Below are 17,442 nucleotides of genomic sequence, written 5' to 3' on the forward strand. Positions count from 1 at the left end.
ACAGCAGTAAACCAACAACAGGTAAACTGTGACCCGTTCTACCCACAGCATCAAGAGATCTGATGGACTCGAAAAGTAAGTTACGATTAGGGATGGGAATTGATAGGATTTTTAGGATTCAGATTCCATTATCGATATTGCTTAACGATTCGATTCTTTATCGATTCTCTTATCGATTCTAATTTGGGGAAAAAGAAGAACAAACGTTTTGATTGGCATCGAGTTTGTTTAATCAGAAGTCACAACCTTACAAACTCACAACGAAATCAAAAGAGGCCCAAAGCCTCAATGTTAACTGTGGCAATAAGTGGCAAATACACAAGAATGTGTAACATTTTACTGAAACATTTATCTAATAGAAATTAAAAATATTGGTATATATTGGCAGATAGGTTTTTGTTCTGCCTTTGGCAATATGTGTTAAAGCAGGGGTCCCCAAACTTTTTCCTGTGAGGGCCACATAACTTTTCCCTTCTCTGATGAGGGGCCGGGGTCAGTTTGTAACAGAAAAAGTGTGACGATTGCAGAAGTGCATAAATGTAAAAAATTATTGTTTTTCAGAAAGCCACAATCAAATAACCCTTTCTGGATTCTTTATAATAATAAAAATTAATAATAAAAACACTATTAATTAAATAGATAATAACCAAATAACCCTCTCTGAATTCTTCAAGGAAAAGGCCAGAAAATAAATAACACGATTGAGAAAAAAAAAAAAATTCAAAATGGTCGGACCAAATGTGGAGGCGGGCCGTATTTGGGCCGCGGGCCGCAGTTTGGGGACTCTGGGTTAACGTGTATTATTTTACCATTACATTGAATTGCATGCCTTTTAGTTTTTGTGGCGCTTACACGCTCAAGTGGGGGCGCCCTTGCGCTTCCTCACGCGAAGAAGAACGCGCTCACGTGAAGAAGAGCGCACTTACACCCAAAGAAGAAATGCCGCATCCAAGTGAGTGAGAGAGTTAGTGAGAGAGGGAAACACTTCTACAAGCCTACGTTCTTTGTTAATGTTAATATCTACAGAGGCAACGCCTGAATGTATCATCTTTTGTGTTGTTGTTGTGTTTCCACTCGCGATCGGACACTTAAATCCAGTTGTGTAGTGGTTTGAACGATGTGCTAATGCTAGCGAACGAATGCTAACCATACTGCTATTAGCAGCTAATCATCGCTGATTTACGTTGATGCAAACCTGTTTGTTATTGGGGACGAAATTGATTTGGTTCATTTCTATTCTTAGTTTCACTCTTCAAGTGATGATTGAATAAAGTCAGCAAATTATACCAACGTCTTCTGCATCGTCATTTGGGAGTTTAGCTAGCTGTATAGCCAGGACTGAGCCTTAGCCTCTCTGTGAGGACAGCGCAGTCGTATTCCCTCCCGATGCAGTTATCTCCACCTTGCAATGACTGCAAGTCGCTTTGTTGTAATTTTTCCTCGTGAAGTGAAGACACACTTTCGAGCGTTTGAACCTACGTGCTGTCATTGTTATGTTTATGGCTGCAATGCTCGTCCTTACCCGTCGTAACCTTTCATTTTCACACGCTTTCCTGGTGAAGTGTAGTCAAACTTTGGAGCGAGTGGTTCTTGGCGCCATGCTAGTTTGATGCGTCTGGACAACAACACACGTCACGACGCAATACGCGTCTTTAGGAATCGTTAAGGCTTTTTCATTGTGATGTCGAGGCCTCGAAACACTCGGAACCGGTTCCGAATTGGAATCGGATTTCGATTCCCATCCCTAGTTACGATTGCATATTATTTTGAAAATCGACCGGATCCACCATATTTTTACACAAGTGACTTCCGGCCTGAACGATCCTACCTAGTAGTACTGACGCAGGGGGGCCGCATCTCGCGTCAAATAACAAACTGCTGTTCTTTTTGCGTGCGACGCGCTGAGCGCTTCTGGGACGCGTCCAACACGCGGCCGCACTACAACTGGTGTGCATTGGCTGACTGACTTTAACCGCCGTGTTTCACTGCGTTATTGCGGCGAGATCGTTGACGCGACGTTGACGTTTCTGGTGTGTTTCCAGGGTTAGGTGTTTTGAACAGATTCTAAATCAACTTTAAAAAATTTTTTCATTCACATCTGTCTTTGTTGTGTTCAGATTGTCGAGCCACTCACCTCCACTTTCGTTTTTCGGCACCTTCAAACCCTCCATAAGCAGCGTTTGCTTTTCCATTTCACCAGTAAACTGCTCAACTTGTTCTCTCAGGATCTTGATCTGTTCATCTCGGTCCTCCACGGACTGCAGAGAATTCCATCAACAATTTTCTTCATTAGTATCAGAGACATGAGCAAGAGAGGGTGTTAATGTAGTGAAGAATAAACCTGTTGCAAGGCAATAATGCTGCTTCTGTCCAAGTCCAACTGAGCCACGCGCAATTTGTGCTGGAGGTCACGGATCATCTGCTGGTACACCGAAATCTCCTCATCCTTTTCAGAGAGCACTTTCTGTGAAAAAAATGTCAAAATCACAAAACAAAAATCCTCAATCTAGGGGAACACATCTGCCTAACATCAAGAATTATGGTCCTTTAAACTAGTCAATATATTCAAAAACTTGGCTCATAACATTTTTATATAAACAGGGTTCTTGTTATTGACACAGAATCAGCTATTAGGGTAAATCAGTACATTTCTTCAAACAACGTGTGCCTGTTGTGTAAAGTGTCTTGGAGCAGGAGATATAAACAGCATAAGCAGTAATCATTTGCGTAAAAATGGAAATTTTTATTTATACCAGCTAGCCAAACGTAATATTAAGAATTTTTTTTGACGTTGAATATGATGAGCGTTAATAAGACGAGTGCAATGTTAAGAGTATGGACATGATTAAAAGTTTTGGATACTGAGCAGAAAAATATAATCGCAAAAATTAACAAAGTTAATTCTTTAACATTGGTCTTTGAACTCTTGCACATGTTTTAGCCAAGCTCTTCCTTCTGAGATCAAAGTGTCCATGCAGACTTTCTTTGTAGCATCTTTCCGGCTTACTTGGACTAGCTTTTGTGATTACAGCTTGGTAACTTTCTTTTGCTTTGATTGCAATAGCTGCCAATTATTTACTATACTTTGACACTATACTGCTATACTGTGCTTTATGGGTAATAAATAGGAGTTATTTTCACATGTGTTGCCGCCCTCTAGTTGGAATGCACACACGACTGATGGCAAATACTTCTTTCATTAAATTCACCGTTTAAAGGTATCGAGTGAAATTAATTCGAAGTTGCTGACAAGTTATCAACCAACCTTCCATTGTTCCACTTTCGCATTGACTGCTGCCATAATGGGGTCATTCTCTTCAGTCATGTCATTAATCTTCTGTGTCAACTCTCTGACCTGCACATAAAGCAGATTGTCAGCCACATTTTAAGGTTGCCAAAAAGTGTTTTATTTGATTACCTGCAGCTCGGCAAGATCCCTCTCTTTCCGCAGCTGGTCTATTAGGGAGTCGCATTGATGGACTGCTACTTTAATCTTGTTGTATTCATCGCTCATCTTTTCCATCTCCTTGGCTGACTCCATCACACATTTCTGCATGTGTAGGTTGTCTGCTTTCAGTTGTACGATCTCATCCTCTGCTTGCTAAGATAAGAATAAATCAATACGATTCTGATCACTTATAAAAATGGCAATAAAGATGCTGCAAATTGGATACCTGTAGGTCGTCCAGGCATTGGGAGAGCTGGCGGTTGGCTGAGTTCAGCTTCCGCTGAGTCTCAGCGTTCTCCTCTTTGGTCGTTTCTGACTCCTTACGTTCCAACTCTCCTTGATAAAAATCCGCATCCTGTTGGAGCTGTGTGTTCTGACCCGGGACAAAAGTATTTTTTTAATATACTTTTACTTCCACAAGACTTAAAATTCCAGCTCATTAACCCTTTCGGACTAAAATAAAATTTCAGTGACAGGAAAAACGGCAATTCTGAATGGAAAAAAAGCCTTATGAAATATGAATGTGGATTAATTAGGTGATTAGCATTTAGTTGTCGCAAATCTGCAATGCCTTCCTTAAGAGGGTTAAACCTAGCTATAAATTACCCAAAAGATGCTCAAATAAATTGTTCTGTGTATAACAAATTGCAGGCGCCAAACAATTAGAAAGGTTAGTCATTGACAGATCCCTGAAAATGACTCGTTAAATGGCTGTTTGAATCAAAATGTCAAAATTGATGTGTCCCTTCAAAGATTGCACGTGAGACTTTTTTGTGTCGATTTTTGAAACACTCTAAGGTTGCCTTTTTAAACAGAGCTGTCAAGTGAGTTTTGGAAAGTCATTTCAGTTTGTGATTCATACTCCAAAAACACAAAACACACACATTTCACGGTTGAGAAGACATTTGTGACTCAGCTATCATTTAAATTTCAATCTTCTAAGTGAAACTGGTTGAATTTAACAACAACAACAAAATCCGGTGGGTTGCTACCATATAGTCAAAATGTTTTCTGAGCGATTGAAGTGTTTAAGACATGACTGTTATATTTTTGTAATGTGTACGCTTGATGCACTGGCCAATCAAATTTTTGTTGCGCAGCGAAACTGGCTTTTGTGACAGAATTTGGAAAAGGTTTAAGGACCCCTCATAGGCAAGTTGTCTTTGAAGACTCCCTCGATCTAAAATGGCTTACAATAGTTTACTAATGCTTACTACCAAACGTCATTTTTTTGGCGATGGAACTTACACATGTTAATCAAATTTTATTGCTCAACCTATGAGTCTTACCTTCTTCTTGAGCTTTTTTATCTTTGGCAAAGCAGATCAAAGAGAAGAATGAACAAAAGATGTAAGAAAAAAATGTGGATGACAAATGAAATTTGAAGGAGGCTGGATTTGGACAGGAAAGGTGAAAAGCTAAGAGTGAAAAAGTGAAGTTCTGGGAGTGCGTGACAGCCACATACTTCTCTTCTCAACGTCTTCACCTCGTCCTCAGCTGCCTCTGCCCGCTTGACCAACTACAAAAGAAAACAACAACCACACACAAATCAGTACTACCGGTACTCATATATGTCTCTTAACAGTTTCAAATATTTTTCATCATTGTATAAGGACATACTAATTAGTCAAAAAAAGAAAGGACAGCAAAGCAATCAGAAAAGTCTTTGATATGATCTGCTGTATGAATCTGTTTTTATTGCTTTTTTAATAAATCTAGGAGTTTTGAGGCTTTGAGTTCACTTTTCTACAGTTGCTGGTTTGTCGACAAATAAGCAACACAAGTAATAAGGGATATCCCAATGTTGATATTTTCACTTCCAATCTGATTTTTTTCCCCAAGATAGACCTATCCGATGTCGATACGACACCTATAATTTAGATCAGTAATGAAATGGAAAAAAAAAAAAAAAAGATTTTTTTTTTTTTAAACAGCTCATACCTCCTCATGATGCTTTGTTACTATCATAGTCTCACGCAGTGGACATATTTGCCTAGTAATTTGATTTGCAGCAGCTGAAAAACATGATGGCACAGAAAACAAACCACTACTGGATCAGATCTCAACTTGTAATCAAATCAGATACTGTCCAATAATCCAAAAGTAGCTGCATTGGGTGCTGATACAGATACTGAGTATCGGATCGGGACATCCCTACAAGTAATACCTGCTAACTACTGATATTTTTCTCTTCCATCAAATGAAATAGAGAGCGATTTTTTTTTTCTATAGCCACAGTTTGGACTATTAAGATACTATGTAAAACAGGAGAGCTGCTTTGAATTTTGGTGGATGAACACATTAGCATTAGCTTCTGATAGACAGCACTTCCTCCATTGCCTGTAAAGTTTTTAAGGCAATGTAACAGTTTATAGTGTTGTTTGTAAGGTGATGTGTACTTTCAATACATACACACAGTAAAGTTTGTGAAGTACTGCTTCTGCACACAAAAGTACCTCTTTATTGTCATTATGGGTCCTCACTTTATTTTCTACTCACTGATGCCCGGGTTTGAACCCTTGATGCAAAACTATGAGACGACAGGAAAAAACAACAACAAAACTCCTATTCCACCCTAATCGACCTACACGTTACATAATTACTAGAGATGTCCCGATCCGATATCTGTAGGGATGGGAATTGATACGATTTTTACGATTCCGATTCCATTATCGATATTGCTTAACGATTAGATTCTTTATCGATTCTCTTATCGATTCTAATTTCGGAAAAAAGAAGAATAAACATTTTGATTGGCATCAAGTTTGTTTAATCAGAAGTCACAACCTTACAAACTCACAACGAGGTCAAAAGAGGCCCAAAGCCTCAATGTTAACTGTGGTAATAAGTGGCAAATGCACAAGAATGTGTAACATTTTAGTGAAACATTTTTCTAATAGAAATAAAAAATATAGGTATATTTTGGCATATAGGTCGTTGTTCTGCCTTTGGCAATGTCCCCAAACTTTTTCCTGTGACGGCCAAATAACTTTTCCCTTCCCTGATGAGAGGCCGGAGTCAGTTTGTAACAGAAAAAGTGTGACGATTGCAGGAGTGCGTAAATGTAAAAAAAAATATTATTTTTCAGAAAGCCACAATCAAATAACCCTCTGTGGATTCTTCACGGAACAAAAGTAAATAAAATAAAAAAAATAATAATAAATAATAATAGCACTATTAATTAAATAGATAATAATCAAATAACCCTCTCTGAGTTATTCACTGAAAAAGGCCAGGAAATAAATAACACTACTGAGGGAGAAAAAAAACAAAAAAAAATTCAAAATGCTCTCTGGAATTGTTCAGGGGGCCGGACCAAATATGGAGCCGCGGGCCGTAGTTTGGGGACCCCTGTTTTTATTTACCAGTATATTGAAATGCATGCCTTTTAGTTTTTATGGTGCTTTCACGCTCAAGTGGTGGCGCCCTTGCGCTTCCTCACGCAAAGAAGAGCGCGCTCACGTGAAGAAGAGCGCGCTTACACTGAAGAAGAAGAAATGCCGTATCCAAGTGAGTGAGGGAGTTAGTGAAAAAGGGAAACACTGCCACGAGCCTACGTTCTTTGTTAATGTTTGTAAAATATCTACAGAGCCAACGCCTGTATGTATCATCTTCTGTGTTGTTGCTGTGTGTTTCCACTCGCGATCGGACACTTAAATCCAGTTGTGTAGTGGTTTAAACGATGTGCTAATGCTAGCGAACGCATGCTTACTGTTTGTTATTACTGTGTTAGCAGTTAATCATCGCTGATTTACGTTGATGCAAACCTGTTTGTTATTGGGGACGAAATTGATTTGTTTCATTTCTATTCTTAGTTTCACTCTTCAAGTGATGGTTGAATAAAGTCAGCAAATTATACCAACGTCTTCTGCATCGTCATTTGGGAGTTTAGCTAGCTGTATAGCCAGGACTGAGCCTTAGCGTCTCGGTGAGGACAGTGCAGACTATTCCCTCCCGATGCAATTATTTCCATCTCGCAATGACTGCAAGTCGCTTTGTTGTAATTTTTCCTCGTGAAGTGAAGATACACTTTCGAGCGTTCGAACCTACGTGCTGTCATTGTTATGTTTACAGTGGCAATGCTCGTGCTAAACTATCGTAACCTTTCATTTTCACCCTTTTTCCTGGTGAAGTGTAGCCAAACTTTGGAGCGAGTGGTTCTTGGCGCCATGCTAGTTTGATGCGTCTGGACAACAAGACACGTCACGACGCAATATGCGTCTTTAGGGATCATTAAAGGGATCGTTAAGGCTTTTTCATTGTGATGTCGAGGCCTCGAAACACTCGGAACCGGTTCCGAATTGGAATCGGATTTCGATTCCCATCCCTACATATCTAGATCGGATCGGACGCCGATATGGGCAAAAAAATGCGCATCGGTATCGGATTGGCCGACACAGAAAAATTCCGATCCAGACTTCCGATCCAGTTTTTTTGAAAATCCGGTCCGGTTTTCCAGCGCACCGAATGACATAATCCATTCCAGTTTTTGCTTCGGTTTCCCTAAAATCCGGTCAGCATTTTACGGCACACCTTCAACACACTACATTACCGTCTCCCAATTTACCGAGGGACTTTATCGGTAAAAATGTCAGCTGTGTGGGATCATTTCACCTTAAAGGACGACAAAGACCAAGAGGCAGAGTGCAACATATGCCACAATAAAGTCAAGCGTGGTGGTAAAGCTGTAAAAAGTTTTAATACAACCAACCTAATCAAGCATTTAGCGAAATACCACCACAAACAATGTGATGAGTATGTTAAGAAAACCGAAGACAAAAAGAAAGGTCCTACGCAACTAACACTGGCAGAAACTTTTGCTATGCGTGACAAACTGGCACTCGACAGTCCCAAAGCCCAGGGAATAACAAGAGTCATTGCCGAAGAATTCATTCTGGATGACGAGCCATTATCTCTCGTGAGTAAAGACGCACCGTCCAACACTTTTATGCTGCATTCCAGAGAAGTGGGAAGTCGGATTTATCCCACTCGGATGGTACCAGTTCCGACCTCAAAGCATTCCAAGCAAATGTAAACAACAAAGATGGCTGATCGCGACGAGGTGTGTTTTATTTTGGCCATCCAAAGACATTTTGACCTCCAGCGAACCTGCCTTCCTATAAGCGATCAAATAGTAGAGGAAAAATGACGGCTGCGTTATTGCCCTCACTGTAAACTGCCTTTTTTTTTAGTTAAATCCTTTGCTGATCGTCAATATAAAAACATAGCACAACAAAGATAATTCACTGTATGAGAAATAAATACATGACGTCTCAAACTTGATTTACTTCATTATTGTTTTATCATTCAATACGTTTTCTTGAGCGCCATTTTGTCCAGTGACGTCAGATTGAAACAACTTGGAAGTCGGGGTAGTTATTTTTTCTCCGACTTCGCGACTTGGACCTCCCAGTTCGAGTGGCGTTCCAATGATATTTACCTAGTCGGAGGTCGGAAAAGTCCGACATCCCACTTTTCTGGAACGCAGCATTAGAACCACAGTACAACATGCCCAGACGTCATTACATCCTTCAGCGATTCGGCCGTGGAAGATTCGAGAACAATTCACAAACATCCAAATTCCGATTATTGAAATATGTCAAGTAAAGCGGAACTAATACTCAGCGCGGTCTTCGGGACGCAATGAGAAACGGACGGCATTGCGTCCCGAGAGTAAACATCATGCTTGTCTAATAGATATCATATGTATATAGAACTAGATGCAAAATGACAGACTCGACGCCGTTAGCAACACTTGCATTGAAAACTACGTGCGTTAGTAAACAGCCGCCATCTTAAAGCAGGAGACTTCCCTTGTAGGCTGTTGTAGTGAACCTTCCAAGCGAACCTAATTAATTTTATCTAAAATACTCCTAAATCGGCAAAATCTTGACCTGAATCTACCTTCAAAACAGTTTTAAAACTTTCATATGTCAAAAGTAGACAGAAGGGAAATTATGGAATAACAGGAGCAATTTTAACAACTTTTAACAGTTGATTCGCAAAATTAAATTAATAGAATGTAGTTTAAAGCTGCTGATACAGAATGGGGACTTGAGTATTTTATTTACTGTTTTAAAATGTTAACTTGATACTGAAATAGTCGTTTATTTAAACCTGAGAGGCTTTTTATACAATTTTTGTAAATAATGCACGAAACATTAAAAGCATCTAATAGCTTGGGGGGTTTGTGGGATTTTCCACTGACAGTTTACAATATTATTTGCACGTTTTACTGACTGACTATGCCATTTCTGTTTGTTCTTTATAAGGTTTTGTGTTTGTCACTGAATAAACAGGTCAGTTTCTTGTTACCAACCATTGTGTGTTATTCAAACTCAACTAATTCAGCTGGCTAGTTGTTTTCAAGAGTACTAAAACCCTTTTCAACATGAGTCTGACAACTAAGTAAGGAGGCTAAATAACTTTAAACTTTAATACATGCTCAGATAGGCCGGTATCGGTATCGGCCAGTATCGGTATCGGATCGGAAGTGCAAAACAATAATGGTATCGGATCGGAAGTGCAAAAACTGGATCGGGACATCCCTAATAATTACTTCATTATAATGGATCTTTACTGTACACTGTATATCATTATTTGTCACTGGCAATACTATTAAAGGTAGTTTGGATTGGGTTCTGGACAGGTTAGCCCATAATATCTAAAAAATAATCCCAGCACTACTAGTCTCTAGAGTGTAATAGTGATGCTGAGGTGGATGGCCTTACCTCCTCAATGGTCTTCTTGCTTCCTCCCATGTCTCTTCTCAAGTGGGTCACCTCCTTTTCTTTCTGTTCCAGTTGAGTTTCTAGCTGACTGATTTCATTCCTCAGAAAGCGATTGTCTGTCCCACCACCACCTCCGCCACTCTTGGCGTACTGAGACCAGACAAAAAAAAAAAAAGAGGAAATGCAATTGCAGTAATAATAGGAACGCATATGTAGACAAGAGCAGACATGGATTATCCTCAAATTACCTTCTTCCTTGCAGTGAGAACAGTTTATGTAGTTCGATTGTGTGGAAAAGTTAAGAAATAAAGAGCGTCGCAGTTCAAATGGGCTTTGTTGCCACTATGCTTGGAATTAAGTGTAATCCTCTTAAGGTGCTCAGCCAATCACAATGCAGCCATTTATATTCATCATTGGCCCAGGCAAAAGAGTTGTCCCTGGAAATGAACTCACTAAAAGCCTACTCGCAAAAAGGGTCCCAAGATGTTATTTGACCACCAGCATAATTTCTCCAACTAATGAGGCAATATTGAAAAACTAATATCAGTAATGAAAGTCCTCCTTGAGACCTAATATAACGTGAGAGTTAATAAAATGATTTTAGCAAATGTGTGTGGAGGTAATGTAACATAAGATTTTTTGTTTTAATTCATTTTCTTCTTATGAGGTGATTTTGACAAAATAATGACAGAAGATTTAGCAAAATAAACCAAGCCTCACCTTGAGGTCATCCTCCAGTCTCATCACCTTGTCTTGGAGTTTATTTTCTAGACAGCATAAATGTCGTTGTCAAAAAATAAAACCTAGGCAGTAGATTTTTTTTTCCATAGATCTATGCACTAACCATTTTTCTCTTGCTCTTCTATCAGCTGCATGGCGAGCGATGCTTCCTGATGTTTCGTCTGCAGCATTAAGACAACATGGTGATTAAACGGAGGCACAATTAATGTCTCTTATTTCCCAGGACAGTTTAGTAGAGGGTGCTAATGAGAGCAGACTAAGACCTTGAGCAGGGCCTGAAACACTCGGAGGAGGTGGACAATGTCTTCCTGTGTTTGATGCTCCAACTGCCACTCTTCTGTCTGTGACATAAAGTATACAAATCTCATCAGTATATGGCGGAAAACACAGACATGACTGAAAAAGCAGTTTCTGCTCTTGCACGCCTCTTTAAAAGAAACTGCTGTATTTTAAGCCAAAACAACTGTTGTGTATGATAGAACAATATGTCTATATGCTGCCATAGCAGATTCATGGCGCATTAAGCCCCCGAACTATTTTTAATTTGTCCGTTTTACCCTGGAAACCCCTGTTTACAGACGTCGCGCAACCGCTTTTGTTTCAACCCAGGCATAAAAAGAAGCTCAGTAATTATATTTATTATTCAAAATGTCCGTCATTTTTAGCTTAGAATAATTAGTTGATATGTAATATTTCGTTTAAAAAACAAAACGACTTAAAAAAATTATTCACTCGCATATTTTAAACTTTTAAACAAATGACGTCACAATGAAAAAAATGGTGTCTGGATAAACGTCACGGATATCTACCTCGTAACGATCGCTTAATTGTATTTTTTTGTTACTGTCGCATTTTCCCCGATATGTTGGATGATAAATAATCGATCCAAACAAAGAAAAAAAACAAACAAAACGTTTAAAAGGTTAAATATTTAAAAGAAAATGTCGACCACTCCTTGATGTCTGCGATTTCTGCGTCGTAACCCTTGCTATATTACCATGTTTTACCCATAAAATCCCCCAATAAAATGCAGCTGCAGCCATTTCACAGCTGTGTCTTGACACTCAGTGATACATGCTACATGGAGTTTTTGGATCGAAACAAGGTAAGTACGTGATTATATCTCGTTAAAGTCATGGCGTCTGCAATTCTGCTCTCGCGTGCTCTCATCTTCAGGTAGGGTTTTGCTGTTTAAAATTTTTTTTTTTTTTTTAATTAAAAGCCCTCCTGTTCAAAAATTTTCTTCCCCCAGAAAATTGAGATTTTAAGCTTTCTAATGATGTATCACACATGCATACAGGACAATTTTGAAATTTGGCCAAATTTGGGGTCTCAGAGCAGAACTTCAAGTCAACTGAGTGTTTACACCATATCAATAAGTAGAACTGCCCCTTTCAGGCATGGACTGCGCGTAAGACAGAGATAAGAAAATGCCTCTTGAATGTATCTTCACGTTAACTGGTAGGCCTACAATGTGATTTAACATTTAATGGCTAAATATCTTAACTTTTGATCAATATATTTTCCAGACTTTGATCAGCTGGTTTTGTTGTCCCTCACAGTAGAGGAATAGGAGGGGGGGGCGGGGGTATGTGAGAATGACAATGAATAAGAGTTGAGCTGGTGTTTTCAAGAAATTTGGCCTTAAAAATTTCAAAATAATAAATAGCTGCAATAATTTTTCCATTTAGTGGTTGTTCTAAAGTATTTACGACTTGTACCCCACTAGTTATTGTCTGTTTGTTAAGTTTGGGTTTTTAGTACGTTTCATGCTGTGTGGCATCGCTGCGTGCTCATATAAACAAGCGACCATCTGGGATAATAAAATGTTGCTCTTATTTCGCATCATTTTCATCTTCACTGCTGTGGCATGTTTCAGTGAGATATTTATGCCTGCTTGCTGGAATTGTTTCATCTTTGAAACAAATGCAGACGCTTGTGGAATAAAAACCTCAAGAACACACGCACTATCAAAACTCATGCTTTTGCTATGCTGAATGATGGAAATTAAAACTACCTGTGAACCTTTATGTCACACGAAGAGTTTATTCATTATTATACTGCTCATGTCTTTCAATCCTTCAAAGAGTAGTGAAAACGCTCAGTTTTCTGCGGTCATAAAATTATACTCTGCAAGAAGTCCAATAATCAGTAGTTTCAACCATTCCCACCAAGCTGTTTGACGATCCCACTGGACAGAAAATGTCAATAATTAAACCTCTACTTGACAAAATCTACCTATTTTCTCTCACTTTACTTGATGAAAGAAATTGATAAATAAATAAAATGCCGGGAACAGAGGTTTTTGCAAAGTACAACCTTGTCTCCTATGGAGGTATATTTGTGTCTCTATTCAATTAAAAAAAAAAGTTGCTTCAATCAAAATGTATATTTTCAATTAAAAAAGGTCACTTCAATTAAAAAAATGTATTTGAATGCAAAAAAAAAAAAAAAAAAAAAAAAAGTGAGATTAAAAAAAAAGTCTTTGAAAACTTTTTTTCTTTGATTTTTGATTGAAGTAATGTTTTGCATTTGGGCCACATTTTGGCTAGGACATTTGTGTCTTTATTATTCAATGAATAAGTTGCTTCCAACATAAGAAAATATTTTCAAAAGAAAAATCACTTCAACCAAAAAAAAAAAAAAAATAAATAAATCATATAAAAAAAGTTTTTGAATGCGAAAAACATTGAAATTTTTTTCTTTGATTGAAGCAATCCTTTTTTTTTGTTTGGGCCATATTATGGGGAGGACATTTGTGTCTAAAGTCATTCAATTCACAAAAAGTTGCTTGAATCAAAAAAAAAAAAAAAAAATTCTTTTGCAAAAATAAAATTGCCCTCCCCTAAATATATATATATATTTGTAAATATTATTTTGATTTGAATTTTTTTTTTTTTTTTTTTTTTTTTTTTGATTGAAGTGCAAAAGGTTTTGAACTCACTTTTTTCTGAAGTGTGAAAAGTTTTGAACGCACATTTTCTTTAAGTGGAAAAAGTTTTGAACACATTTTTTTTTTTTTTTGATTGAATCATTTTTTGATTTAATCATTTTGACACAAATGTTACTATCAGACACGTTTAAGTGACAAGTGGCTACACCACTGACATATTTCTGAAAAGCTTGAAGAAACAAGAATCATTCCCACCACTCGTCGGGCCGGGTCAGCTCGAGCCCCAGCCAAAAATAACGCGCCTCAGGTGAACGACTCGCTCGATGCGAGGCGCGCACCTCCATCCGAGAGCCTGCCGCTAAATTTGATTCAACACAGGAAACCTCACCCACGCTGATGCCGGTGCCCCCCGCAACCCCGCGCAGACCGCGCGCTCGCAAATATATATTTTGAATGAAGTAACTTTTTTTTTTTTTTTAATTGAAGCAATTTTTTGTTTTGTTTTTAAATTGAATAATAAAGACCCAAATCTACCTCCATAGTCTCCAACCTCCTTTTTGTACCGATTGGGTTGGAAAGGATGCTGTCCAACACAACAAACATCTCACTTGGAACTCTATGAAAAGTTCTCGTTGTCTTCCCCCACAGTCATAGCACTGATTCGACTTGGGTCAGGGTAATAAATTATTTGTCATAACGTCATCATTTTTTGTGACTTTGTTTTTTTTTAATACACACCTTTTTGTAGTTAGGTGGTTCAAAGAAATACATACAACAAAAACTATAATTAATCCTTTGATGCTCACTAAACTAAGCAACTTCCAAGTCTTAGGAATTGAGGGATCGCGGGGTCGCTTCGTAAAGGTGGTCCGAAAAAAAGAGTAACAGTGTCTATCCTTTCATCCACGCATTCTATTCGCCATCAAAGACATTATTTACACCGTGGGAGAATGGACTAGACATGTTTCTTTTTGAATATATATGATTTAATGGTGCAGGAGACATTTTATTAGGTCAGGTGGTTGTCTTGAAATATAACCAAAGTGGAATAATATCAAGTGTTTCAGTCTACACTATTTAAATCTTTAATAGACACCATGAATAATGTAAAATAATTTAAGTCAAGAAGAGTTGGAAGGAATGAGGTAAGAAAGGCAGAAAATGGAAAGGATAAACAGTTGTGAGGGAAGGAATCGGAAAAGTATGTAGTGTTGTCACAAAAACAAAATCTTGGTTGATAGAACATTTTTGATATGATAACCTTTAGCAAAAATATTGCAGTATTACGGTATTCCAATTGTAGCTCTACTATCCTAGTTTACAAATACAATCATTGTCCGCAATGTATCTTATGTAGCACAAAAGCAAACATTATTATATGTCTGTTATTTTCGGATTATTATGGTATTATACTTACATAGCGCTTTTCCGCCTTTCAAGGCGCTCAAAGTGCTTTACACTATCTCGACTATTAAGCCGCTACGCTCTGTTCTCCCATTTTTAAAACTATGATTTATTGGATTTTTATATTCAAAAGTATAGTGCTGTCATGCAATTAAAAAAAAGACTAATTAATTACAGGATTTGTGATAATTAATCAAATTAATCACATTTTAATAGTAATATCTGATAAAAGTCCCCTAATAAAGACCTTGAATTCTAGAACATTAAAAACACTAGTACAAGGCTAATCGATTGAGTATAGGGAGAAGATTTGAAATCCAATTCATTATTGCCAATGACCAAAGGCACAATTTTTTCCCACCAGCCTGTATTTTGTCCAGAATTTCCACAATCTTCTGAACAGACACGGCATACAGTAAATATCATACAGGAAAACACTCTACAAACTACGCTATGCTACCACCACCCCTGCTCGGGTTTTCTTTAAGTTTTATGAGTAAAAAAAGTTTTATAAGGACTACCTTGGGCTAAGGTTCACAGGTATGTGATACATGAGGCTAGAATTGCATCAGTTCCAAGATTTTTTTTTTTTTTTTTTTTTAACAAAAGATACAAAACACCACGTTCCTACTTATTGTTCCATCAATAACGCGCTAAACTGACAGCACTAATAAATATATACACCCACCCACCACCAGACACACACACACCCACACACACACACACACACAAAGTGGGCCACCCAGGATTGAGATGCTCGGGCCATTTTTTGGTTCCAGTCCACCCTTGGACACACCGTCACATATGAAGTTCCAAATATACAGTCATGTGAAAACATTAGGACATCCCATTAAATATTCAGTTCTTTATTATGAAATGTTAATATATCAACGTCTGATCTTGTTTTTCTTTATCTCTGCAATAGAAAGTTATTTAATTGCACGTAAAAAACAAAACAAAACAATTGTTTTACTCTGCAATAGAAAGTTATTTAATTGCACGTAAAAAAACAAAACAATTGTTTTACTCATCAAACCATATATATCAACAAAAATGCATATTCTAACTGAGGAAAAAGTTAGGACACCCTACTACCAATAACTAGTAGTGCTACCCCCTGCGTGGGTTTCCTCCGGGAACTCCGGTTTCCTCCCACATCCCAAAAACATGCATGGTAGGCTGATTGAACACTCTAAATTGTCCGTAGGTATGGGTGTGTGCGTGAATGGTTATATGTCTCCTTGTGCCCTGCAATTGGCTGGCGACCAGTTCAGGGTGTCCCCAGCCTACTGCCCGTAGTTAGCTGGGATAGGCCCCAGCACCTCCGCGACCCTCGTGAGGAAAAGCGGCATGGAAAATGAATGAATGAATGAATGCTACCCCCTTTGGCAGAAATAACTTCAGTGGGATGCGATTTGTAGCCATCTACCAGTCTTCTCCCACCACAACAGTAGCAAGAGCCTGCTGTAGGTCCCGTGATGACAATTTAGGGTTTTTGGAGACTTCTATTAGCATCTTGCAATCTGCTCTAGGGGTGAACTTGCTTGGACGGCCAGACCTGGGCATGTTGGCAGTTGTTTTGAATGTCCTCCACTTGTAGACTATTTTCCGGACAGTGAAATGGCTGATTTGATATTCTTTTGAAATTCCTTACTAGACTCGTATGCGTCTACAATCTTCTTTTGAAGGCCAAAGACAGCTCCTTTGATCTCTCCATGGTGTTTTCTCCCACTTCAACAGTCAGGGGCACACCAAACTAGATATGAGATTTGAATAAGGCAAGCCTCCTCCAAAACACTTGGTAATGATGTTCTAATCATGTGCACCTGACGTGATACCCATGTGTGTGATTTTAGCCATTTTAAGTGGGATTGAATGTGGGTGTGTCCTAATTTACATTTTACAGAAAGTTATATAAAAAAAATCTTTTTTCAGTTTTAATTGTTTAGTTCAATGACTGGAATATGTCAAGATTGTTAAAATTGCTATTACATATCGATATGACCAAATATGTTGGAAAACACACAGCTTTCAATAGGGTGTCCTAATTTGTTCACCTGACTGTATGTTCACCTGACTGTATACAAGTTTAGATCAGGGGTGGGCAAACTACTCCACAGAGGGCCGCAGCGGAAAACTTTTCACCAATCTGATGTTTTACAAGTACAATCAGTTGATTGCAGTCAGATGCTTCTTGTTTCTGCTGAAACCTCATTAGTTAAACT

The 17,442-nt window shown here is 38.3% G+C and overlaps 1 protein-coding gene across 5 annotated transcripts in view; it reads right to left on the reverse strand.

The window, feature by feature from the left end:
- The window catches only part of cep290 (centrosomal protein 290), a 72,442-nt gene that overhangs the window by 46,711 nt on the left and 8,289 nt on the right, over nucleotides 1–17,442 (reverse strand). For 3 of the 5 annotated variants that reach the window (XM_057837806.1, XM_057837807.1, XM_057837804.1), the window contains exons 3-13: nucleotides 11,184–11,261; nucleotides 11,024–11,081; nucleotides 10,900–10,946; nucleotides 10,180–10,329; nucleotides 4,914–4,967; nucleotides 4,738–4,758; nucleotides 3,675–3,821; nucleotides 3,419–3,601; nucleotides 3,266–3,355; nucleotides 2,342–2,464; nucleotides 2,135–2,258 (exon numbers count right to left, since the gene is read on the reverse strand). In XM_057837806.1, the coding sequence (XP_057693789.1) occupies nucleotides 2,135–2,258; nucleotides 2,342–2,464; nucleotides 3,266–3,355; nucleotides 3,419–3,601; nucleotides 3,675–3,821; nucleotides 4,738–4,758; nucleotides 4,914–4,967; nucleotides 10,180–10,329; nucleotides 10,900–10,946; nucleotides 11,024–11,081; nucleotides 11,184–11,261 (1,075 nt within the window). Of the gene's footprint in view, nucleotides 1–2,134; nucleotides 2,259–2,341; nucleotides 2,465–3,265; nucleotides 3,356–3,418; nucleotides 3,602–3,674; nucleotides 3,822–4,737; nucleotides 4,759–4,913; nucleotides 4,968–10,179; nucleotides 10,330–10,427; nucleotides 10,529–10,899; nucleotides 10,947–11,023; nucleotides 11,082–11,183; nucleotides 11,262–17,442 lie in introns of those variants that run through there. The other 2 variants (XM_057837805.1, XM_057837808.1) reach the window with 2 other exon arrangements.

This window comes from Corythoichthys intestinalis, chromosome 5 (assembly GCF_030265065.1).
Source record: "Corythoichthys intestinalis isolate RoL2023-P3 chromosome 5, ASM3026506v1, whole genome shotgun sequence".
Lineage (NCBI taxonomy): Eukaryota > Metazoa > Chordata > Actinopteri > Syngnathiformes > Syngnathidae > Corythoichthys > Corythoichthys intestinalis.